Consider the following 26979-nt stretch of genomic DNA (forward strand, 5'->3'; position numbering starts at 1 on the left):
TGATAGTGCTGGACTGAATGTCCAAGGGAAATTCCATTCTAAACATCATGCCACTGATGCCACGTGGAATAAGTTAATAGCTTTGACCACGCAGTGAGCTCAAATAGAAAACCCCAATCACCCAGGGATATTGGAAGTCGTCACAAAGTGGCATGAAGGCAAAAATATCGATACCATCAGAACAAGAGGAGGAAAAGGTGTCACTATGCTAAGGAGGCTCCACCTTATAATCAGCTACCAGAATATTAAAAGGAATGCTCTTTTCACTGCTGCTTCCTGTCATACCATAGGGAAAAATTGAAGATGGAAGGCTGCCATATAGAGTCTTACACAGTGAGTTGTGGAATCTATTGAAGGACAAGGTGGTCCTTGCAGAACTGAAAGCCATTGAGCTGTCTTCAGATATTGCTGAATGAGAGAAATGGCCAATGTTCTACCTCTACATTGGTTTGTGGATGGTGGCAAATGCTGGGGGGAGGGGGTCTGGACCGAGGGGAAAAAAAAACAATTGTCAGGTGTCCTAGTTTAGGGCAAATTTGGGAGAAAAACCTCTGGAAGGAGCCCCCAGAAAACAAACCCACACAGCCCCTCCCCGTACCTGTTTTGGGAAGAATTTTGTCGGAGAGAAGTGGAAAAGAACCTGTTTATTTAACAAACGAAACACTCCCTAGCACCAAAAAAAAAGAACAGTACCAGATGACAAAAAAACTCTTTTCACCACTCTGAAGAGATGACAAATCCAGAGAGTCTCTCTTGGGAATGATCGGCCTGGGTCTGGGTGCTGGGGATTGCTCTCTGGCGCTGGGGATGGCTGCTGCAGATCACAAAACGCAGACTCTCGGTGTTCCTCAGTGTTTCCCATGTCCCAGTCCGGAGCAGGTTGGAGTGATATTCAGGAAAGGGAAAGGGGGAAAAAAAAAAACAGTCCAGGGAAAAAATTGGACTGCTTAGCTAAACTAACTAACAAGCAAAAGCAAAGGCAGAAGCAGGAGCAAGAGCAAGCAAGCAAGTAAAAGCAAGCAAAGCCAAGCCAGCCAGCACTAGCCTCTTCTAGACAATGGACCATGGGGGAGGTGAGCTGGCTGATAACAAAACAAACCTTCACTTTCAGAGTCAGTTCTGAAAGCACAGAACATAATACCAAACATAAACAGAACACACGACTGGAGATACAAGCACCATAACGGTCACGCTATGGCAGCAGTGGAGAGGGAAACCTATCTGGGCTGCTGAACTGTGGCAAGACATGGCTGCCTGGGTAGAGAAAATGACTGTAGAAGTATGTTGTGTAAATGCATGCATACCCAAGAGCTGGACTACTGAAGAGTGTTGCAACAATGAACAGGTGGCTCAAGCTGCCAAGGTTAAATTGCCTCAGGTGGATTATTTCTGGCTCCAGGTGGGCAGTCTGTGATGCCTCATGTCATTTGGAAAGAGGTGCAGCATTATGAATGGACTCATGACTATGGGGTGGACTTAACCATGGACAACATCTCCAGGTTGTCCATGGCTGTGAAATGTGTACTGCAGTCAAGCAGGGCCAAATGGGTAAAGCCCCTATGGTATGGGAGGCAATGGTCAAAATAGAAATATGGGGAGACCTGGCAGATTGATTACATCACACTACTGCAGACCCACCAAGGCAAGTGTTACATGCTGACACGCTACACTTCCACTACATGGTGGAAGGAACCACTGGATGGTTGGATCTACCCCATGTCTCACGGCACTGCCCAGAACACCATCTGGGCCTCGAAAAACAAGTCCTCTGGCAACATGGGCACTCCAGAAAGAATTGAGTCAGACAACAGACATCTGGGCCAGATACTATGGGATTGAGTGGGTGTATCATATTCCTTAACATGCACCAGCCTCTGGAAAAATTGAACAGCATAATGGACTGTTAACAACCATATTGAAAGTAATGGGTGGGGAGCCATCAGACATTGACATCTACATGTAGCAAAAGCCACCTGGTTAGTTAACACTTGAGGTTCTACCAGTCAAATTGGCCCTTCACAATCAAAACCTCCATGTTCCATAGAAAGGGATAAAGTCTCCATGAGGGATAGAATATGAGGAATATGTTAGGGAAGACAGTTTGGGTTAGTCCTACCTCAGACAAAGGCAAGCGCATCTGAGGGGTTGTTTTTGCTCAAGGTGAGAGACCTGGGTTCACTTTGTGGGTAATGCAGAGGGACAAGGAAACATGATGTATACCTCAAAGGGATTTGATTTTGGAGTCTAATGTTGAATTGTATAATACTGGTTGGTGAATAACAGTGCCACTGTGTGCCATAACTGCAATTGACAAGGTGTGTATACTGCTCCAGATACACCAGTTATAAATTCCTGATGCAGTTTGCAACCAGCCCTCCTGCCCTAGAACACCTCTAGGATGAATGGAATCCACAGTCTTAGACTAAATGAACTCAACAGACATCTTGGAAGGACAGCCATTGATGATGGAAATATATATATATATATATACACATATATTTATGTATACATATATTTATGTATACATATATTTATGTATGTATGTGTATAGTTGGAAAGGGATAGGATTTGGACACGATGTATGTGATACAGAATAAGGAATGGATAATGTGAAAAACGGCACTTGTTTTTTAAAATTTTTAAAGTTTAATAATAATAAAATGGTTACAAAAATAATACAATTAGAGTAATAAAGTTTAGAGTTAGGACAATTACAAGACAATAAAAAGTAAAGAATTACAGATGTCCAGATGCTCTCAGACACTAAGTCACAAAAAGCATGACTTGTGAACAAAGGAATCACCCTTAAAACAATACACTTGATGCATATTCATAAATCCTTCATGGTTATGCATCATTCTGTTTAAAACAAGAAACTCTTTCTGTTGTATGTCAGCTGTTTCCTTTAATCCTCATGATGTCTTGGAGTCTGAGCAAGGCCTGAAGAAATTAGTTTCTTCTGATAAGAAGCCATAAATTCCTCTCCTTTGGAAGATTTAGGTGTTCCTCGAAGCAACTATCTCATTCCTAAAAAAACTTCCCCCACATACATAGTCTCTATTTTAACATTATGTTGGAACCTAAAACTATATTTAACACACTACTTAAGAGAATTAATACAGCATAACTTTCTAACATTACACATATAATATTCATTGTAATATTTGCAAAAAGCCAATCATAAAATAGGCATTTTTCACAGATAATATCGTAATAGCCAGAAGAGGGTGTGGCTAGAATCTGATGTGGATATGCAGAGGGGTGTCTGTGTGTGTGTAAGGGTCTCTTAAGTATCTCTCTAGTTTGGATTACAACAGCCTGCTGACCTGTACTGAAATTCTGTGCCCCTTTATGTCATTTCTGGGGATGGGGTGGGGGGAAAGGGGTCCCTTCCAGATTGGAGTGGCTTGGGTGTGGTCAGGTTGCTGTCAGGCTCTGCAGTGAGCATCACATTCAATGGTATTAAGAACAGAAGCGTACAAGAGCTTGCCTCTCTTGTACGCTTCTGTTCTTAATACCATTACTTTTACAGTTCATTTTCTTATCTCATTGTTGTTTTCAGTAAATTGTTCTTTTCTCAACCAATGATCTTTACATTTTGTGCCTCCAATTCTCCTGTCAGTAGGAACACTTGATGGAAGAATATTGTTCCTAAACCACAACACTTCTAAGCAGATTCAGTTCAGGCAGAAACCTGGAGCGATGTCATTAGAGTGCCAAATCTGCAGCCTAAATTTGGCTTCTGGGAAGAATTCAAATGGCTGTCTTTGCCGCTTCTGCAGTGTGAGGAAGCCTAGGTTTATTGACCGGAATTGGATTTGTGGATGAAGAAGCAATTCTGGAGAAACTCTTGTAGTTTATTCTTGTATTAGCAAAACACAGCTAAGACCTTCTGCCATGTGGTGAATGTAGATTATCCAGCTGAGGATGTCTTCAGTGACAGGAGCAGACTGTTTAGTTAATGTGTAGTTTGTTAATACTGCAGTACCTGTTACACTAAAGTAGGAGTAATGATAAAGTTATGAAACAGTAAAATCTGATTTAAATCCTCTATGTCTTCTTTTGTGTTCTATATGGCCTTCTACAAATCTAGGATTGTAGAATTGTACGGTCTTGATTTTCACCACAATTCAGTTATTGATGACTTTTAGGTGACAATTGATAAGTAAATGATGGAGAAATATGATGTAAATATGCAGAGAGAATGTGTGTCTGTAAGTGTCTCTTAAGCGTCTAATTTGGATCACAGCAGCCTGCTGACCTGTACTGAAATATTTTCAGATTAAATTTTTGTTCTAGAGGTGTTACTATATTGTGAAGCTACTGTTGACTGTGGAGAGAATATTTTTTTCAACTTTGAAATACTTTTAGGCTCAGAATTCACATGTTTTTATTTTTCCTTTCCTGTAGTTGTACAGCACTGGTTGGGATGTTTGCGGCAACATAAACAAGTTTCTTGGTGAGTATAAGCATAGATCCTTTTTTTTTATTGTGGCTTTTCCTGGAGTTTTTGAAATTTTGCTTTAAAATTCAGGTTTTACTTAAATGCTATCCACAGTGCTTCTGCAAGACTTACCTGCATTGAATTCTTGTATTCCTAAAGGCTGCCTTTTTTTCCTTAAATGGAAAATACAGTCTCATTAAAGTAGGTTTTCATTAATATTACTTTATTTAGGAAAAACCTGATTTATTTTATGAGACTTAAACCTTTTTCCAAATTATTTCTGTTTGTTCAGTGCTTAGGTGCTTGTTTTTTATCTTTAGTTTTTACAGGAAAAGAGAGGGGAAGCCAGGACATGAGACATGATCAAATGACTGAAAATAATTTTTTTCAGTAACAGCTGTTTATTTCTTTAATTGCACTTGGTAATTCAAGTAAATTTCATTATAGAATTTTTTTTTTGTTCTGTTGAATTGCTTATATTTATAATTTCTGCTTCCATATTAGTCTATCCCAGTCTCAGCACCAGTTGAAACTGACAGCACAGTTACATGAGATGTTGATGAGAGGATGAAAAATTATGTTCTCCAGGCCCTGTAATCTCAGGGAGAGAGTGAGGATCTTGTTCAGAGGCTCATTCATGTAACACCTTTTCAGTTTTTTTACCAAGTAGTTTGGGATGGCCTTGGTTCTGCCCGAGGAGAAGAGCAAATGTAGATTTTTACTGGTCAGTTCTCTTAATCTACGTGTATAAACTAGAGAAAAAGTAGGGGACTGAAAGCAAGTACTCAAGTCTTATGGTTTGAGGAAATGTCAGTGGTGAGGAATAAGCTGTTCAGCATTCTTGTTACAGAGATGTTAAGTATCAGTTCAGGATCCAGTTTCTGTGTTGTGTGGCTCACAGTTCACCTATGTAGTTGTTAATTGAATCTGGGAAGCTTTTAAACCAAGTAAGTGCTGGTGAATAGGTAGTTGAGGATGCTACATCACGCAAATAAGAACTGCATATAGTCCAGTGTCTTGTTTGAAATGTGTCTTTTGGATTGAAGAAAGGGGGTGATGCAGTATTCCCTGAAATTTGTTGCAGTGTCAGGTCTTCCTGTCTAGTTTAAATCTTTCTTGTTCCTGTTACTTAAAAAAAAAAATCCAAACCCAAAAACATGCCTGGAGATCTAAGCATGGTGGTTTGAAATACCGCTGTGAAGGACATCATCTGAGACTTACGGTCACATCTGAAAACAGTAACCTACCTGTGAAATGATAAACCAACAAGAGGCTGGAGCAGACATCCTTGGATGAACAGAGGCTGTTCCTGGGTTAACATGTTTAGCAGGTATAGGAGTTTTATATCTGTTTTTATGCGTAGGGTAAAACGCAGTAAGGCATACTTCATGGTAGCACTGCTGCTGTAGTCAAAACCTGCCAGGCAGAGGGTTTTTTGTCTGCAGGCAATAAAAGTCTGTTGTAATCAGCTTCCCAGTGCCAGTACAGTTTAAGTGGTGCTTGTGAAACTTCCACTTAGTCTTCATAAGATGCCATTAGGATTGTATAGTGTAAATAGTGTCTGTAAATACTGTTTTGCAGTCTGATATCATACCTTTTCTCATCTGCAGGTGTGTGGTTTCAGCACTGCATGGCTGTGGTCATCCACTTGCAAGTTGTTCCGATTGCGGTGGGGACCATGGACTTCTCTGGACTGACCATTCCTGATGGGGGTGTGCATATTGTAGGGGGTGAACTGGGTGAGGCTTTCGTTGTTTTTGCCACTGATAGAGACGTGAGGCTGGTGTCATGGGTGCAGATGATAAAAGTAAAAGGTCAAAACTAACTATATTGAAGAGTAAAAAAAACCCTGATGTACAAAATGTGAATGCACTTAGTCCTTGGCAGTTCCATATGTAGATGTGCCAATAAATTTGGAGCAGTGGTGCTAGAGAGGATGTCAGAGTCAGTCTTAGCCTTAAGCTTTGTGGAATCATCTGTAAACATGCTTTGTTTTATAAGGAAACGAAACAAGCTTGTGTTACTTGTGTAGGAGTGGCAGTGCTGCCTGCAGTACCCCGGGTCAACAACATGTGTGCTGCATCTCCACAGAATACAAGACAATCTCTGGCTAGTTGCTTTTTCTTCCTGGTTTTGCCAGTGCTTTTTATTACATGTCCTACCCTGCAGTCCTGCGGAATCACCATCAAGGTACTGAGTGCTTCCTAGGAGTTGGGACAGCAAGCTTCCCATCCAGAATAAAATATACATTTTCAGTGCAGAGTAGAATTAAATTTATGCAAACTGTCGAAATTGACTGTGCTCCTTTATCAGGTCGCAGAACGATGGGGTTTTTTTTCATGGTGTACCTCTTTTTTTCTTCATTGTATCCTTATGGCAGAGGGGGGGAAATCCCTGGGTTTGGCATGGATGCACAAAAAAATGAAGGAAATAGTCTGAATTGAGAAAGTGAGTTGAATTTCTTCTGAACTGCATATGAAGCAGCACTGAGACAGAATAAAGCTTGAAAGTGGGGCTGATTTCAAGGAGGGGGTTTTGGTGTGATACGTAAAGGAATGGTTTAATCACTCCACGGGGATTTGAAAAATAGTTTTGCTAGGGCAGGTGTGGTTTGGGAAAGGCTGCAGTGATTTTGGAGTTTCCACAGAGGAAACAGTAAAGGCTCTTATTAGTGAAAGTTTGCCTTAGCTGCTTGGGTTTGCTCTCTCTGATAATATTAAACAGATTTTCAGTCACCAGAGGAGCCCACTTCTGTTGGTACTTGGTGATATGCCAGGTTTGGGGCTCTGCACTGACAGAGCCTAAAACTGGAGAGAGTAAGAACAACTAGAGGACCTGCAGTGTTAGCAGAGAAAGCTTGTTTTAGGAGTCAAAATTGGGATCCCTGAAGGGATCAATATTAATGTATTTTATGTATAATATGTGTAATATCTGCATTGCCCTGTACCTTCCTCACTGATACGTGTCTGAATAATTGAATAGTCTTCAAAAGTTTAATTACCTTATGATGACTTTGATGGAGAAGAAAAGACTGTCTCTTTTAAATAACATGCATTTCAATAATATAGATTTAGAAACATTTTGTTTTGGAAGTAGTGCTTATCTAAATCCTTAAGTATTTGGTCCTGAAACAGATCTGATCTTCATAGAGAAGTAGGAAGTTTTGGAGAAAGGCCATAAAGGTCTTGGGGTAGGTCTAGTCTCCTTGTTTTAATCATGGTCTTGAATACATGGGATAAATGTATTCTCAGAGCAGAAATCCTGTCCATGTGTCAATTTAGATACCAAGTTAATACAAATTGATTTTCTGGTGAAGAAAATTTTAGGAGAGATTTTCTGGCAAAGTATTCTTATTTCTAAGTTGTAGCTATGAATGTCTGATCAGTCTGGGGTTGTTTGTTGACAGGCTGTTTTAATGTAGTTCAAGGTTTTTAAGCAATCTTTGCAGGAGAGGACAGGAGCGGAAACATAAAACCTCAAAGGAGGCAAGCCCCTGTGTTCAGTGCTTGCTTTCTGAGAAATTAAGTTACCAGTATGGTCATGGTCATGCTGGTGAAGCGTATTTTAGCACTGCCTCTTGGCCTAGTTTGTAGAGCCATGTCATGGTTCTCAGTAAAAGTTGTGTCTCATGGTTTCAGTCTTGCTCTAAGGCTGGGTATTTTGGGGTAAAATAGTTGAGACCCTCTACTGAGTGATTTATCTCATGTAATGTTCTGCCAAGCATATATCTGCTTGAGACAGCTGTTCCTGAAATTGGTTGTAAATGGAAAATCCTGCCTGCTTCATGGTCTGAGGAGCAGGACCACAGTGCAAGCCAGTAGTAGGATGTGAGAGAGAACTCAAAGCAGGCCAAGTTTTGTAACTTGGGAGGGGAGAGACATGAAGACATGGGAGGAGGGGCCAATGATATGAGATTTTTGCTCACAACATTTTTTCTCTATTTCAACTTTGTGACTTACTGCCTTCTAACAAGCTTAGCTGAATTAGTGAAGTGCAGTTAATGTGTGCTTTAACTAATGTTGGTGTTAGCTGACTAGCTGTGTTCAGATTTTCATGGAATGTGCTGCCTCTGTAACTCTTATTCAATGGCTTTGGCTGTTTTCTTCATATTTCCTATTAGTTGTGATACTCATATTTCAAAATATTTAAATGAAACCATAGTAAGACTTTCTGCACCACAATGAATGTGTTTATGGAAGCCCGATTGTGTGTGATCCTGTTACTGAAGTCAGGAGATGTGTATGTTCCTCTCCAGCCCCATGGAGGTGAGCTGAGATGAATCCCTTGCATGAGGGGGCATCAGATGGCAGCTCTTATTGAGGGGAACAACTGTGGGAAGCTGAAATAATGCATTGAGAGTGCCTCTGGGTTGGCTTTGCTTGTCCCTCCTTAGTGAAAAGGAAAAATAAGCATACTAGGGAAAGAATCACCTTGCACCTATCATTTCTTCAAGCCTTAAGCAAAATGTGTATCTGCTCCATGATTGGAGGCATGAAATTCCATTGCTAGTGTGAGAAAGGGGTATTTCAATGATGTAAATCTGCAAAAAAATAGTGGATATTTGAGGTGTGTGTGGATAAACCTTTTAAAATATAGCTTTGTACTTGCTGCCTTTTTCTTTTTTTCAACTTCTACATTCTGATGCAACATAAACTGTAAAATCCCAACCATCTTAAGTTTTTCTTAATTTCCTTTCCCAATTAAAAGTTACAGACTCCTGCCCCAACCGTTAGAAGACTGGGCTGATTCAGGTCCAGTGTGATACTGTGAGAGCTCAGTCTATTATCAGATATTACTCTAGGAAATTATTTTTTTTCAGTTCCTGGGTGGCTAGAATACTTTGTCTTTTGTTGTAAATCAGACTTACGGGCAATAGAAAAAATACTATTGTATTATATATATATATATATAAATACTATTATATTGTATATACCCTGTACCCTTGCAGACTGCTTTAATAGAGGTGAGGATCAATTTAAAAGCACTATTTTAGAGGAAGGCAGCAGATGACCTTTCGATAGAGAAGATTTTTGCAGTGTGGGGGTTGAATGGAGTTGGTTAGGCTGTCTCTGTGTCCAGCCCTTGACAAATGGCCTGGCTTAAAAAGTGTGGTGAAGGAGTAGCTTTTCTCTATCATAAAAGCTCTGTGATAGTCTTAAAGATCTGTGATTTCTGAACCACACTTGAAATTAGAAGTAATTCTTCACGATGTTAATATTTTTGTAGATGCAGCTTAGTTATACCATTGCTCTTTATGCCTTATGTGAAGCAAAATGCTAGTGCTTATTTCTGTGCATGTCTCCTTGTTCGTGTAGTGCACGACTAGGTTTTTTATTTTAACTCGAATAAATTTTGTCCATCTGTAATTAAATCTTCAAGATACAGCCTTACTATAAGGACAGTGATATTGAATAAGACTTACTTGTTTTTTTTGATTTTGTGAGCTTGAAGACTACAGGAATGGATCATAATTTGTATCTTAAAATTTTGGGAAACAACTGACAAAAAATCAGGGAAAGTAGCTGTTGACCAGGCTTTTTCACTATGTACGTTGAGAGAAACTACTAGAGTAAGATTTCTTAAACTTTTATATTATCTGTTGGAAACAAATATTAATGAAGACTTTTAAAATATTCTGGTTAAAACAGAGAAGTTGGACAAAAACAACGCAAATATGCAAGGAGTATAGAGACTCTTCTAAAATTGATTTTAAAAATCTACATATTTCTAATGTCTTTGAACTTTATTGCACTTGCAGTGATGAGGTGACATAGTGTTGCAGAGTGTTTCGCTAATGTGGTAGCTGTTGAAAGATTGTTATTGTGTTTGTTTTACCCAGTTCCTGTTTACTGGATTCCTTGTTTTCATCAAAATGGAGAGGGGGGGAGAAAATATTATGAAACTTCCATCTCATTTGTGAATAAACACTGGGTTGTGTGGTTCTTAATTGACCTGGAACTTGGACCAATGGATAGAGGCTGAGCTTCACTCTTTCATGGTCCAGTAGCTGCCATTTTGAATACACTTTTGGAATTATTCTGCACACTGTCACTTGGGAACCCTTGTTTAAAAGATAATTGCCCCCTTACTTTCTGCAAACCAAAATTACAGTGGTTCCTTAACATCTGGCTTCTGGGAATTATAGTGCATAAGCTTATTTTGTGTATGTCTTGATTAGTGATTGATATTTAATTGCATTTTTCAGGGGAATAAAATCAGCAGTGTTGATATTACAAAATGACAAAACATCCTCCGAATAGAAGAGGGATCAACTTTGAGGTGGGAGCCCAGTTGGAAGCCCGTGACAGATTAAAAAACTGGTATATTTTTAAAACCATTCATGTTGTATTAATTTTTAGTCTTTACTATCTTAAACATTTTGTATTGGTTCAATATTTAGAGTTGTAGTCATTGATTTGTAGGAAAGTAGTTAATTTATAAAAGTTTATATACCAGTGATTGAGATGGGCAATAGATGCTGAAGTGTACTGGTGTTGTGTCTGGGAATAGGACTGCTCCTAAATCTAGTTGTACTTCAGGCTCATTCTCCTGAAGTCACTCTTTAAGTTCTATGCTATACTTAGTATCGCAGAGCAGATATTACAGAAGAATAAATTCTTTGCAGTACAGAATATCCTTGCTGCTTCCTTTCCTGGTGCTGTTGTGAATTCATAGGCTCTGAAATCTGATTGAGTTTGATAGGCCTGTGGTCATTTGAGGGTAGTCAGCTTTAGAATTAAAGAATAGTGGAGAAACATGTTCAGTGCTAACAGGTCTGGTCTGGTGCCTGTCTTGCAGCTCTCAGCTGTGACGAAGAACACTTTTCTTCATGAACCACTGCATTAGGAATATGAAAAAGAGCCTACAAATTACTTAGGCTAACTTTGAATTGTCTAACTGTAATTTCAGGTAGTCAGCTCAAAACTTAGCATTTAATAATTCTCAGTGAATGAGAGATAAAATGAAAATTGCCAAGGACTTCTTAAATACAGGAATTAATTTGGTTTTATTAGCTCATGTAGATAACTTCTCTTACCAGAAATCACCTGTAGTTGATTTTTATTAAGACATCTGTGTGGGTTAGATACGACGGTACTTAGAGCTCTGGAACCTGCCAACAGGTGAAGTGTGCAAAGTCAGTATTGAAAACTATTTGGGCATCTCAGGAAGATGGTGCACTGCCTTAGACACATTATTTATTGTTCCAAAATGTCTTGGTTGCATGCAGAGCATGTTCTCTCCAGGTACAAAGGCATTGAACTTGTGAAAATGAGAAAACATAGCTCTTTCCATAAAGAATGTAAAGTATGAATATTAAATCCTAATCACATGCTAATTTGGCTTAGCTGTGTATCCAAGAGTTGTGTAGGTAAGCACTGATTTAAACTTGCCTGCATTTTCTATATTCTTGAGTTTTGTTAGTATAGCAAAAAAGTCAGGCTTACAAAAATAAGATCTCTTAGCCTGTCTGTAATGTAGGCTTTTTAAAGATGCAGTTTGGTGTAGCTGGTATTTGAGTAAGGGTAATAACTTGTGTCCATGACTCTTATTCTTCTGACGTTTGCTCATAACAGCGTTTGAGTGTACATAACACTTGCATGGGAAAAGTTTGTGGGGGGGAATTCAACAACCTGCTCCACTTTCTGCATATCCGTTGGCTTAAATTTGAATTTTGAGTGTGCTATTTGTTCCATGTTCTTTGTTTTTTTGGAAACACTTGATCTTAAATTACCTGTCCTGCACACAGTGCTTTGCAACTCTGGTCTCACAACTTAGTTATGAACTCTCCAGTTCTGAAATCTTTTATTTACTTGCTAAGCTTTGAACCCTGGATTGTGTGCATTTGCATTTTCATGGTTTCTTAATCAAAATTTTTAAGAGCTAGGGGCATAGCAAAGCTGTCAGTACTGACACGACTCACTGCGTGTGGATTTGTAGAGGACAGCAGACTGTTTTTTTTCCTCTGGTGCTTTCATCTGCCCCTGTGCAACCAGGACCACTCTATGGTATGATTACTGTGCTCTTCTGTGGGGTCACAGGATTTTCTGTTTGGTGACACTTGCTTTTTCCAATGCTAGACCTTTGAAGGTCCAAACTTCTCTTGTGTGTACTTTTATTGCTCTCTTGGTGCTAAAACATAGTCACAAGTCTCCTTTGGTTAAAGTGCTGGCTTTGATTTCTGCTCTCAGTATCAAATACATCAGTACATTCATGTCCACTATTGACAGTTTACAGGCAGTGATGCTTTGGAAAATATTTCATGTCATATATGCCATATACCTTTATTTCGTGTCAATGGCTTGTGCTCCAAATTGATAGTTAAGGACTTCCAGGGTGTTTGGATGTGTTGTCGACCCTAGTGAAGAAAAAACACTGTATGCCAGCAGAGTAGTCAGTGTGGAGCCTGCTCCTTTTCAAAATGCAAAGTGAATTTTGCATATTTGCTGCTTGTCCCAGAGGTTGCTTTGTTGTATTTGGAATCATAGCATATTGGCAGTGTGCTGCAGTTCCTGGTGCAGTTGTGTGTCATGTTGTATACTTGAATTCCAGGGAGCACAATGAATACATTTGGTGTTTCACTTTAGGTTCTTAGGGCTTGGGTTGATGCATCAAAACTGTCATGAAAGATTTGTCTGTTGCCTCAGTTTGCTATAGGGAGATGGCCTCTCTGGATGCTGAAAAGTCTCATAGTGCTGGAGTATTAGAGGACGAAGGAGCAGGACTGCTGCAGTAGGGCAACCCTGAGTGGAGAGATCACAGAGGGGTTGCTGTAGCCATGGACATGGGCACACTGTCCCATCTGAATTGACTTTTTGAAACCTTTTGCATTGAATAATTTAAATTGATTGAGTGGTGGCTAGCTACATCCTTTCTTACTGAAAAAAGGATGACTGCACTGCATGCTTGCAATAGGCAAATGATGTTACATTTTGTTACCTTATTGTAATGAGACCTTCAAGTTTTTCTGTCCGTTGTCTGGGTAAAATGGACGTGAAAGGGGTTTTGATTATGGTTAGAGCTCTTGAGTAATATTGAGAGTATGGTGCTACCCTGTTAAGATTCAGATTATCAGTCCCATGAGTTCAGTTGTTCATGCTGTCAGGAATTGGTCTAAGTACAAAAAAGATGAACCACTGTATCTGTTGTCCTTCACAGTGCTGGTTCTCCTGGATGCTTCCTTTCCTCTCTGCATTGCTTTGACTGCACTAAGCTTGTCCCTTCCTAGTTCAAGGGAGTGGGGCATTATAGCAATTCAGTTTTGGTGTGTAGAAAAGAGAAGGGAAACAGACCTAGTCCAGGGAATTTCCAGATATTTACCTCTTCCCAGAAGAGGGTAGTTTTACATTTGTCTACCATAAACCCATTTTCATACTGTTTGCTGTGCTTTGACAGCTGTAGTCTGAGATTGTCAGTTATTGCTAACCATAGTCTGTTTAGTTCTTTGAGCTTTTGATTGCCTCCTTAGGTTTTTAGAAAACTAATGCCAGCAGTTTGGGCATCTTAGAGATTTTCCCTTACTGTTTAGCCAGTTCATAAGTCTTTGAGTGCATCATTCCTTTCAAATTGAGCTGGAAAATGACTTGTTTTGCCCTTCCCATATGTTGCAAGGTGTTGTCTCCAATTTCACAGTGTTTAGATAAATATTTAAATCAGTACCATTTGGAGTTTTCTTACCCAGGATCCCTTAGCTGTTTTGAATACACATTGAGTCAGCTGAATACTTAGTTTGTGGTTTGGGGGAGGATGTATTGGGCCACCCTAGACATATCTTAGTTGTTCTCTGGGGCCTTATTCAGGCTTCAGCTACTGACCTTTCACTTTGTGTATGCTCTCATGTTATATTTTTCAATAAACAAGTCTGGATTTCTTTTAAGTTACCTCCACTCCTATGTATATTAACAGGCCATTTGGAAGAAGTGTATGGGTAATGTTTTGTTACTCTGTTGCATAGATCTGTGAGCACTTGCGCCTCCTGATGTATGCTTACTCAGTTCTACAAAAGGTGTGGGAGGAAGGAAGCTTGGCCTGTCAGTGTGTGGTGCTCAGGGCTGTTGAGAACCTGTGAACTTTGCTGTGACCCTTTCTACTTTGTTTTGTAGCTGCCAGTGCTCTCATCTGAAAGGAAAGTGGTGTCAAAGTCTGTCAAGAGTTCATGGATAAGTCTAGCACAGCTTGTAATAGGTTTACTACTTTAGTCAAGAGCACTTGAGTGTATGTTAACTGATGTTTATTGCTTCAAAAAGAGAAGATGTTGAGGCTTTGCAGCATGTTCTCCAAGAACTGAAAGATGTAGCTCAACCACACTTACTCAGGTAGACTAACTCCTGTTAGTGAAGTGGGTTAGGTGCAGATGGTACTGATGTGTGATTCTGGGATGACAGTTCTGGTGGAGAAAGTTCATCCTTTTGCTGGATATGAAGCAGGGAGCAGTCTTGCTTCACTGAGTTAGTTGGCTCTTGTAACTTGGGTTTGTCTCGTCTCAGTGGTAGAAAGTGGATTGTGCTTCTTAGAGGTGGTTATCTGCTTGGACAGGATTAGCTTGATACTGAGTCAGCATTCTGTCCTTTTTATCAGCTTCCCTCTTCATCATTGAAAATCTGAGTCCTAGGCATACTGCAGTCCCAATGGCAAGAGCACCCTTCTGGTTGCTCTCTTGTTGAGAGGATCTGGGATTTCTTAACCTGTTTTTGCTGCTCTCAGATTGTAGACAATGGGATGCTGATTTTTGTCATTTTGTCATACTTAGTAATATCCAAAAAGAATCTGTTTAGGTGTTTAGGTTGTGACTGTGACTACTGCCCCTCATGAACTTGTGGAGGACAGAACTTGAGTTACCTAAATACAAAGTAACTTGACTGTCACAGGAAGGAAGCTTCTTTTTTTTTTCCTCAAGAAGTTATTAACCAGTTACAGATATCCCTGCCATAATATCTCCCATTGGAATTCCTCTCCTCCACAGTCTTTGCTGCATGCATTTTGGGAATACATTGGGATGAACTAATGGCATAGTTTGACTTGTGTGGCAGTGAGTATCCTTAATGTGTAGTTGCAGTGTAAGTCTCTAGTGTGGCCTATTCATAGCTCTTTGTGAAGTCATGACTGGACATGTCTTAGATCTGCTGGAGGATTTCAGTTGTAGGTAGATTTGCTTTCTCTTTGTGTACGGTTGTAGAATGGTTTCCGGGGTTGTATCTAAGTCTTGATTCTTACATGTCTAGGCTTTACTGTTAGTATCATGCTTGATCTTTTCAAGATGCCACTTCTTTGTACCACTTGTTCTATCTTTAAAGTGTGGTTTACCAGATAAAGAATACTTGTGGATTTGGGTTTTGTCTTCAGCCCTTTGTTCAAGAATTCACTGAGGCTTTGTCTTTCTTCCAGAATATTGAAAACACCAACAAATGGAAATTTTCTCTTGCTGTTAGTACTGTGGAAGGGAAAGCTTTGTACTTAGAATGTTATGTTCAGAGGGGATAGTGAAATAGCTGTGATTCTGAAATCTGTACAGAAGTTACAAATTACCAATGCAATTGAAAGAAACACAGAGTTTACAAGGTCTTCCTGATCAGAGACATTTGGATTTGACTCATCTCAGATTCCCCTACTACTAATGTATTAAGAAATTTATATTTAAAAATCCCAGGATTTTGCAGATGAAATTTAACTTTGAGAATCTAAAACTTAAATTACATTTAGTGTGCCTGCTGGGTTTTTGCTGTTACACTGGGTGAATGATTCATGGTGCCTGGTGATGGATATCTTAGAGAAGTGATTGTACTGGCACCCAAGTGTTACTCTTGATAAAAGTGAAGCGAAGCTATTGATTTTGTCAAATGTTCTATGTCTAGATATAGGGAGAGTCTTTCTGACTTCTGAATCTGTAGATAATTTTTTTTTTCAGCCCCAAACTAAGAACTCCTTAGTTGTCTTCTCTTGCTGCAGCCAATGTTTGCATTTGCTGTTAAGTTTTGGGTTTTCTTATGTGCTTTGCTCTGTCATTCTGTAGCATCTTTATTGCTTATACAAGTGGTACATCAAATTAATACTATTGGAGGAGCTAAACTGGGGTTAATTTGTATAAAGTGTCTCAGACAGTTTACATTATTCATAATTAAAATATTTTAATCTACCTTTGACTAGGTATCAAGCACATATTGAAGAAATTGATTATGAAGAGGGGAAAGTACTTATCCATTTCAAGCGCTGGAACCATAGATATGATGAATGGTTTTGTTGGGACAGTCCTTATTTGCGTCCCCTAGAGAAAATACAGTTAAGAAAAGAAGGGTTGCATGAGGAAGAAGGTTGTGCAGTAAGTAGAAATTTGAGAACATTTGTGTGTGTAACAGTTTAATGTGTGTTTGTATGAATGATGACCTCTAAAATGCTTCACTGTTGCTGTGTTACCTGCTGTGTAAATTTTATGATTTCTTCTAAACGTTGGAAAGCTAGTAATTGAAATGTTTTAATAAAGTTGTATGTTTCAGTAATTCACAGATGAAGGCAATTTTAACTGCTGTTTTGTAGGGATTTCATATCAATGATCAGGTATTGGCATGCTGGTCTGACTGTCGCTTCTATCCAGCCAAAGTTACTTCTGTTAACAAAGATGGTAAGGATTCCTGGTTTTGTCACACTTAGTAGTCATGTATTTCTAATTGTGCTGGAACCTCATTTAGGTGGGGAGATACTACAGCTGTGAAAATTTGCATTTTCAGTTATGTGTTTTAGTCTGTCATTAACTTTTTTAACCTCTTTTTTACGAGAAAAAAGCTTTCTGCTGGGATATCTAGTCAGTACTTGCTTTAAGTATATATGTGGGAAAAGTTTCTTAAATTTGTTGTTATTGCTTATAAACTGCAATGAAGCCTATTGTCAGAGCTGCAGAATCCCCTTAAAAATCTCCCAGAAGGGATGGGGGAACTGTGAATGATTTGTTCTAATGCTGGGCTTGCTGTAGATTGTCGGTGTTGTAAGATCAAGGAGAAAAGGGCTGTGTAATTATATATTGGAATATTCCACCAAAATTATTCTGAGGTTTTGTGAGTAAGGTGCATCTGAGGAGCAACTCTAAGATTAGACATGCACCTTTAATTGACTAGAATTGTTTTAGATAACTTTGCTCTGATAGGAGCTCTGTGTTGAGGGTTCTGACCACACAGGTAAAGCAGCTTTCATATAGGGCTGATTGTGCAGTTGGAGTATTGGAGCTGTTAGCTGGTGCTGTGTTAAATATTTTCTGATCTTTGAACTCTTGCAATTTATTTTCGTATTTTAGGTACATACACTGTGAAATTTTATGATGGTGTAGTTCAAACAGTCAAAAACATTCATGTCAAAGCTTTTTCCAAGGATCAGGTAAGAATGGTGTTTGTGCAGCTAATATATTCTTAAATGAGCAGTTCATGTGGCTAGATTTGATGAATTATAAAATGTGAAATTAATGAGGAACCTTTACTGCTAAAATACAGTATGTCTGAAAGGAAGTCCTTTAAAATGAGAAGGGGTGATAGATATCTCAAAGGGGGAAAAGGGACTTCATTTCCCCTTCATTAAAGGGAATCCCTTGAAATGAAATGTGAATCTTTGTGGTATGATTTGGAAAACTCTCAGGTTCTTTAAATGCACCTCTTGAACTAAAGAAGTCATAGGTATATAAGTAAAACAGACTTCCAAAAGTCATTGGAAATTTCAGAATGTACATACTAAAGCTAGTGATAAGGTTTTGAATCATGCTGTGATTGTTTTACCTGTTCGAGATTACTTTAAAAAAAATAAAGGAGTGACAACTATGGAGTGGACAAAAACTGTTCTTTCCCAAAGTAACTGCTTAATATTCACTTAAGGAACATGACTATTAATCTTTTACCTCACAACTTTGAGAAGATCAGCTTTTTTTGACTATTCCTTGTTTTCCGTCTGTGTTTTGGCTGTTTTACCAACCCTTCATTTACTCAGCATAGTGGGTTCAACCTTCCGCTCATGACAGAAAGTAGTAGTGAATCATTACATTTTAAAAAATAGAAACTGTCCTGCTGATAGGGAGAAGGAAGAAGTGCTGCTCTGTACTTTGATTTTCATGTAGAGGCAGGTAGGAAAGGCTGACCAAGTTCTGGTCTTGAGTAACTTGGTTAAAACTTCTTGAATACTGCCTCAGAATAATTTTCATTACAGACAGAGTTTTAAGTCTGATCTCTTGCCACACATTCCTGTGTGGTAACTGTAGCATGTGGGTTTTTTGGTCATGCTCTCTGCCTTTAGTTTTCTGAAATTTTGATCAAAGAAATTGAATCTGAACCCCCAGTACAAGTCTTAAACACAGATTCCAGTAATGAATGTCATTGGTACAATTTGTATTTGTCACTGTTGTGGAGAGGTATGGCAGTCCTCCAGATTTCTGTATCTACCAGGCTGGGATGGAAACACTATTTCACATTTGCTGTAATTTGCCCTTTATAGCTTTTAAATGGTTATCATTGTGTGTGGTGGAAAGTTGATTAATACTCACGAGTGAACTACTGCAGAATCTTCCATTTCCATGAGAAATGTTTTTATGATATTTAGTGTTAAATAAATTGAGTTGAACAATCTGAAGAAATACTCTGCATAAGTAAACAAAAATATTGTCTCTCTTTTAGGAAGTTTCATGATTCTGCATAACTTTGGAAAGGTTTTGAAAAGAGATGAAAGGGGTTTTTGGTTGGTTCTTCCTGTTTTCGCCTTTTATCCTTTGTCCAAGAAGATTTCTCTTCTCTTAGGCCAAGAGAATCTCCTGAGTTATGATAGAACATTTTTTCTGTCCTTTAGCATAAAAAAGCATGAAGTGAGAATTTCCTAGTGAGATCTACTTATATAACCAGAAGTAAAGTTAAAAAAAAAAATTTACTCGGCCCACTGGAGTGCTCAAGAATCAGAAAAAACAGGTACAGCAGTAGTGTAGCAGCATGTTAGAAGTGGAGAGGAGGTGTCTTGCTCCTGTTCTTCAGGAGGAGAGAGTGTAGTCATGAAGGCACACATAGCTCAAATCTTAGTACTTATTAAAGAAAAACTTTTGAGTGTTCAGTAACACCAAGAGGTAATTCAGACATACTGTATTCTTTATTCAGTTTCTTGAGAATATTTTGACTAGGATGGCTTAGGAGTGTTCCAGTACCACTTACTTGGTTCAAATCAGATGGTTTTGTAAGTATGGAAAGTGTTGAAACATAGTTGCCTGGGGGCTGTTTTTTGAGGTGGTAGGTGTTCATTTGTTTCCGGTGGGGTTTTTGTGTTTTGTTCGTTTTGCTGAAGCCTCTCCCCTGAAGCTCCTCCCATAAGGAATTTACAGAATACAGACTTACAGGATGTCTGCTAAAGGGAGTGCTCAGACATGTGAAAGACTTCCTTCCCCTTTACCTGTTTTCACAAAACAGACAGCAATTTGATTTCATTCTTTTAAACAATGACTTTTTTTTTTAATCACATCTGTACCAAGTATGGTTGAAATAATATTATAGAGGATGGAGCAGATTGCATGTTCACCGTTTCAATGCAGCAGTATTACTTCTTAAGGCTATGGTCTGAAAATACCTTAAAAGGTATCAATTCATGTAAGCCACAGATAAGACAGGAATACTGGAGTAGGACAAGGCGCGATGTAGTGCAGTACAAGGAAATAGTCAGTCTTAAGTCAATTCTCAGAATTTCATATGGCTTGAATCACGTGTTCCACTTCCTTTCCCCAAGCCTGTCCTCTGATCTGGTTCAAAGTTTGAGATTGTTGTGCCCTGTAGAACTGTCTGGGAAGGAGCATGGTTGCCCTTTAATGCTCCAATTAGGCAACAGGAAGAGAGAATTTGTTGAACTAAAGACACATGACCAAATATAAATTACTAATCCATATGCAAAGCTAGAAGATTTCTGTTCATCTGTGACAGCCTATAGCAGGATCACTGGAAGGGGGAAAAAACATAACCAGCATGCATCCTCTTCCCTGTCCCTTCCCAGAGATGTAAAGCCGGATCACAAAAGGGGAAGGACATGGAGTTGCCTTAGCAATATCAGCAGCAATGATTAGTGCAAGCAAACTGTGTGTCCGTTTTGAATGAGACTCTTCTGTGAAGGAAGAGAGTTTGCACATACAAGTGTTGAGCTGTCTGCCATGTTCTTTGCTTGTGACTCCCATTCTTTCTGCAGTGACCCAAGTAGGTTTTATGCAGTACTGCACAAGCTGGTAGGGACCCAGCCTACTGCTGGGAGCAAAGGAACAGCAAATGTCTTCTGCCACTGCATGGTAAAGAATCGATTTCTTGCCCTGTCCTGTTCACATTGTCCACCTTCACCAGTTCAGGTGCCTCTAAGTTTTAATCTGTGGGTTGTAATAGTGTGTGTACTTTTATCACTTGAAAAACCGGACAAAGATGCAGGTCTGCTAAATACGAAGGGGAGGGTGGCTTTTAGACTACAGTGAGTTGATTTTCCTGTCATTCTGTTTATTCTAGAATATTGTGAGTGATGCTAAGCCTAAGGAAAGAGGTAATGAAATTCCATCATCTCCTGAAAACCAGGAGAAATTTAAAGAGCAGAGGAAAGCAACAGGTAATGCAAAGAAAGACGAAGATGAAAAGACAGTAAAGACTGAGAAACGAGTTAAACAACCTGATAAAGAGGGAAAATTTATAGTCATCTCGGAAAAAGGCAAGATCTCAGAAAAGAATATATCTAAGAATGGAAAAGAAGATAAAGAGAATATATCAGAGAATGATATGGAATATTCAGTAGATACACAAGTTGAGAAGAAGCCTGAGAATGACAAGGTAAAGAGTCCACAGGAAAATGTGAAAGAAACTAAGCGAAAGCGTGGCAGACCACCGGTAACACCTCCCACGGGTATGTAGCCAAGCTTAACTGTTTAGGTGTGTACCAGAACACTTCTAAACTTACCTAAAGGAATAAGAAGTATCTTGCTCCTTTACAGCCTAAATCTCTAGAAACTCTTAAAAAAATATAAGTTCATCTTTGTTCAGGACAGCCAAGAACATACTGAAGTTTGGAGCCTTGGTGGTTTGGCCAGAGATTGGTTTTAGGCAAGTAAACATCATGTAATATAAAGCATATCTGTAGTAGGGTTAAATACTACTATATGGGTTTTAGAAGGCTGGATGAAGCTGTATTTATGTAAGTCCAGTATTTTAGATTGTGAGGCTTGAGAATTTGTGTTAAAGTGTTTCACAGCTTTGTATTCAATTGATTTTTCTTCTTTTATCTAAATATGTAGAGCCAAGTTCTCAGACGCTGCAGCCCATAACTTTGGAGTTAAGACGTCGGAAAATACCTAAAGGAGGCGATGTTCCACTGAAGCGTCCCAGGATTGAAAAAACATTGTGTGAGTTTTTTGATATTCAGCTCTCACACTATGTGTGTGTGTATAAATGTAAAAGTTCTTTAAGCTTAATGTGTGGGGTGGAATAAAACGGCTGTGGTATTAATATTGAACTGTGATAGATGCATTGACTGAAATAAAGCACCTGTTTTTCATAAATGTGCCATTCATATGTGGCATCATCAAGCTGAATTCCTCCCTAAATCTTGGAAGTTTGTTTTGGATAAAGGAGGCATAAATTGTGAGGCTTGATGCAAAAGTTCATAGATGTATGGGTGGCAGTGATTATGTCGCCTCCAATATATAGAAGGCTATAGAAGCCTTGGAAGCTGTAGAAACTCTTCAGTTACTAGATGGAGAATTTTAAAGCAAGGGCACTTTAATACTACATAAATATTCATGCCACTGCAGTTAAATAGCTAAAATAGATAAAGTAGACTTTATCTTTGTGTGCTTTGTGTGGAGGCTGAAGAACTTGAGTGTGCTGATGAGGAAAGAAAATTGTATTCTCTTAATAGTGTCATGTCCATGGAGGTGGAGATCTAAAGAAAGCTCTTTCCTTTATTTAATACCACAGGCTTAAACTTCAGTGTGTGTAGGTTATCCTGCTCAGTAACAGCTTTTTGTGTGTCTGACTTGTCTCATCTAACTCTTGATATTATTTACGTCCATGGAACAGCTTGTTTAGACCAACTCCACTATAATGTAATGAACACACCCCCACTGCTCTGCAGTATGCTTCTATGTGCATTTTACTCAGTGGAATTCTTTTTCGCTGTAAGAAAACTAGTAAGATACTGATCTGTAGTCATACTTCAAATCAGTTACTAGAAGAAAAATGTTGAGAGCTTTTGCTGTATTTTTATGCTTATTTGTAACTTCTTGTAGCTTTTACACAGGCCTAATTTTCTAGGTGTTTTCGCTTTTGGTGTTAGCCTTAATCCTTAAAGCACACACTTTCAAGGCAGTCACCAGGGAGGAAAGAACTTGAAAGTTTGCTTGTGATCTGTTTGTACTCCTGTAACTGCATAGCGCCATTAAATACAACTGTTCCAGCTCAGGAAAAAATTAAGAACTCTTCAGATAATGCTGAGAGAGACCAGATCAGGAGGCGATCTTCAAGACTCTCATCCAGTATTAGCCATGAGGTTTTAAATGCAGATCTTGTCACAACTTCCACGGAAATTCAGACTTGGAAAGATGCAGTACATAACCAAAATGAAACTGAGAAGGGTAAGTGCCTTCACAGTGTACCCCGGGTTTTTGTAATGAGGTGGTGGTAGTTGTTGTAAACTATGTTTTCATTTGCTTAACCTGCAGGCTGCATATCTGCCATTAAAACCTGTTTCCAGTGCAGGGAAAACTCATGGAAAGTTTCTATTGCTCTGCAGCCCTGATTGCTTTTGGCTTTTCATTCCCTTTCTGTCAGTAATTCCCTTTTTCTGTCAGCATTTCCCTTGGTTGATGGGAGCTCTTCCAGCAAAGGAGATCTCCATAGGCTAAAAATATCCAAGGAAATAGTTTGGTTTGGGGTTTTTTGATTGATTGGTTTTGTTTTGTAGGGAATGCAGGTTCTGACTGTGGAAATGAGATAATTTCAAAGTTTTAACACTTTGAGATTCTAGGAGTAACAGCCCTAGTACACCACTCTTACATTTCTTACAGTTTAATCCTGTTGTTGAACACTAAAAGCATCAAATGGGATGCTTTTATGCTTAGCAGGGTTGAGATAACACTCTTTTCTGCCATGTGCTTTACTGCCTTTCCCTTTTGAGGGAGCTCTTGTAGTGGTTTGAGATCCGTCCTATCTTGAGTGTTTCTAAGCAGCTGGTGTAATTTTAGAGGGGTGCTACAAGTTGTGTTGCAAAAATTTTATGTGACCAAGAGCAAGCAGTCAAGAGCATGGATGGGTATTTTTCTCCATTATAATGTGGTGAGGATTCCCCCTCCTCCCTCACCTCCAGTGTCTTGAAGTATGCTTTTGTATGCATTTTACTCAGGGGAAATTTTTTGCTCATTCTAGTCCAGTTAGAAATTGCTGTTGAATCTGACCAAAGTTTGGGTGAACAAGGATCACCTGGAAACACATTGCATAGCGCAGCACTCAGTACAGATGCCAGTTTGCAGCAAGAAAAAGCTGAAGACACTGAGTCTTCCTCTGTTCCTGTCAGAACTCAAGAACCTTCTGCTGCTACAGGTTTGGATTTTTCATATTTAATGTTGATGCATTTCTTAAGGCAGCTGACACCAGGTGTTTTGTACTTGTGCAAGTGTTAAAATTGAGCATTTTTGCAATGTGACCTTGGTAACAAAACACCTACTTTTATTCCTTGTGAACTCAGTTTTAATCTTATGCTTTTAAGTTGGACAGCAACCTTAAAAGTGGAAATAGTAATTTTTAAATGAGTGGGTGTAATATTTTCAGCATGATGATGAAGTTAACAAATTATTGTTTTCACTGCTTGGAATTCTGGATTAAATTGAACTTAACACCATAAAAAAGGTCAGGTTCTTTTCTCCTTAATGTGCTGCAAGTATGTGGTAATATTACTGTTACTGCTGTTTGGGAATCCTGATTTTGCCTTTTTATATCCTTATGTTTAGACTTGGAGACTTTAGTGCAAATTTATGAAATAGTTCAAACATTTCAGTGTCTATCTTCATATATTTACTCTATTTTCTCTTAGCTGGGGAGTGTTCTTACCTCGCCTTTTCAAATTAAAATTTCCTGTGCAGGTAGTAGGCTGTCAAAACATGGTGCTGTCCTGTGATTATTCTCATAACTTTAATCTTTGGATCTACAGCTAACTGGGGAAATTTGAAGTACGTATTTCCTAGTTTATGGTCTATTAAACAAGTTTAATTTTAAGTGTAACAGAGCACTTAGAGATTTATGGTTTCTCAGCATTGCTGGAGTAATCTCTGTGTGTTGTTTGCTGGTTATTTTAAATTTACCTCTTGTTTGTACTTCTCTCACTTACTTGGGTGTAACTGTTCTCTCATGTCCTCTCCCTTTCCATTAATGGGTACCCTCAGTGCTGGAAGTAACTGACATCTTCCCTTACTTAGATTGGATGTGTAAAAGCACATTTACACTATTTCGAAATACAAGCTCTTTTGATGTTGGTCTCCTTCAGCTATTGCCGAGCATTTGTAATTTGGGTTTAAACTCGGGAGAATTCCAGCGGAATGTGTAATACTTGTGTGTGTAGTGTCATTCACATTAATGGAATGTGTGGGATGTGGCCTGAGCTTGCTTCATTGGATACAAGCAGCAAAGCTGTGGGAATGGGGCTTGGCTAACGCCTGCCCAAAGACTCTGATAGAATTTGTGCACTCTTGTTCCTGGCTCTTCTGTCAGGACTTAAGCAAGCTAGATTAAAATTAATTTGGTAATATTCACTTACGTTGAATTCTGACCTGAAGTACAACACTGTTTTTTACATGAAAATCCACACTTCTGAATGTGGATTTTATTTAATTGAAAGTTGTTTCATTTAACATCAGACATGCATCTCAGTGGAAATCCAAATGTAGCAAGCAGGTGTTTTTATTGTAGAGCACTCTTAAGGATTGGTGATAAAGCTATGCAGGGTCTCGGGAGTAAATACTGTCACCTGCAATCCAAGTGCAAAAATCTACATTTCCATACCAACCAACATTAAAAATGTTACTAACAAGCAGTTCTAGACAAAGGTTTTAAAATTCATATATTCTATCAAAGATAAATCCTTTGTAGTTAAAAGTGGATCTGTGTTTCCTTCTTTTTGCTCTGTCTTTGTTGTGGGATTGTACTGGTACACACCAGTGCTGATGAGCTGCCTGATAGGGGAACAGCAGAGCATGGTATTTTACCTGGTAGTGGTTCATGTGTGTAGCAGCATGACAGTGCCAGGTGCCTCTAGGTGAAATCTGAAAATGCCTCTGAAAATCACCAGTGTCTTCTGCTCTGTGGAGGGGTAGATATGTTACAGAGTCCAAGCATGCTGTCCTAAATATAGCTGGTGTTGGAGACTGGGAGCTGAATTAAATAATTAATGGATGATTATCAAGGGAACAGATAGGCTCCAGATGGAATAACTGTGTGTAAGACAGTTATGTTCATTAGTCTGCCACATGTTTTAAAGAGATCTGGGGCTTGGGCAAGGGTGTACAGAGTACATTGGTGAAGAGTAGGTGGTGTGTATGGAAGAAGAGGGTGTCTGCTGCATGTGAGATTCCCACAAGGTACAGCATGGAAGTTAGTAATTGGTAGCTTTCCATATGTAGAACAAAGGCAGTATTGTAACCCAGTATTACCATTCTTATTTGTCTGTAGACTTCAATTCTAGTCACTTAGTGGGAATTAATTATCTTCTTGTGGGAGAATGCTGTAAAACCTGTGTTTCTCAGTGTGATTTGTTAGTGTCATTTTGGCATTGTTGAGTAGTACATTCTGGTCGTACAAATTTTATCTTGCATGTTATATAGGATGATACATAGGAAGAACATTATTTTTATAGCATTTGAATATCAGGAATTTTTGAGGACATTTTGGCATTGTTGAGTAGTACATTCTGGTCGTACAAATTTTATCTTGCAAGATATATAGGATGATATATAGGAAGAACATTATTTTTATAGCATTTGAATATCAGGAATTTTTGAGGACACTAGCATTCCTTTTAAAGGGTGTTTTTCTAGTCACTGGCTGGTAGATGATTCAAGATTAATAGTGGTTGCAGACATTTATAACAGCAAACACAGTCTGGAGTCTTGGTATGACTGAGATGTTTTAAAATGTAGCATGTTCTGAAAGGGCAATATAGCATTGCTTGTCAAAAATGAAGTTCCTTTTTAAAACGTTTCAACAAAATTCTGAATAATTACATGTATTGAAAGATCAGAATCCTGTTCTGCTGGCTTTTGGCTCCTCTAGTGACAAGGGACCAGAAGTGGTGATCAGAATTTGGCTAAATCAAGCTATCTTTCCAAAAAACATGTGACAGTCTGTTGGCAAATTTTTGCAGCCAATTAAAGCTTTGCATACATCCTAAAACAGAAGCATTTCATAGCTGTTTATGTAAGTTTACTCTTAAAAATTCCTTTAAATTTAAAGGTGAGCTACCTTTGCTTTGCACACATCTGCTATCAAGTTTGTGGTTGTATTTGCTAGCACTCTTGAAATTACTTA

General features: G+C 38.8%; 1 protein-coding gene across 23 annotated transcripts in view; it reads left to right on the top strand.

The window, feature by feature from the left end:
- PHF20 (PHD finger protein 20) overlaps positions 1 to 26979 on the top strand; it is a 73075-nt gene that overhangs the window by 6133 nt on the left and 39963 nt on the right. For 9 of the 23 annotated variants that reach the window (XR_012051558.1, XM_072917020.1, XM_030288868.4 and 6 more), the window contains 10 exons: positions 4411 to 4459; positions 6055 to 6183; positions 10650 to 10764; positions 16586 to 16757; positions 16973 to 17057; positions 17724 to 17803; positions 20926 to 21313; positions 21702 to 21809; positions 22863 to 23039; positions 23830 to 24003. Coding sequence is in view for 22 of the 23 variants with exons in the window: in XM_072917020.1 (XP_072773121.1) it covers positions 10682 to 10764; positions 16586 to 16757; positions 16973 to 17057; positions 17724 to 17803; positions 20926 to 21313; positions 21702 to 21809; positions 22863 to 23039; positions 23830 to 24003 (1267 nt within the window). In the remaining variant the exon portion in view is untranslated. The remainder of the gene's footprint in view (positions 1 to 4410; positions 4460 to 6054; positions 6184 to 10649; positions 10765 to 16585; positions 16758 to 16972; positions 17058 to 17723; positions 17804 to 20925; positions 21314 to 21701; positions 21810 to 22862; positions 23040 to 23829; positions 24004 to 26979) is intronic. The other 14 variants (XM_072917022.1, XM_030288869.4, XM_072917023.1 and 11 more) reach the window with 7 other exon arrangements.

The sequence above is a fragment of the Taeniopygia guttata genome, chromosome 20 (genome assembly GCF_048771995.1).
Source record: "Taeniopygia guttata chromosome 20, bTaeGut7.mat, whole genome shotgun sequence".
Taxonomy (NCBI): domain Eukaryota; kingdom Metazoa; phylum Chordata; class Aves; order Passeriformes; family Estrildidae; genus Taeniopygia; species Taeniopygia guttata.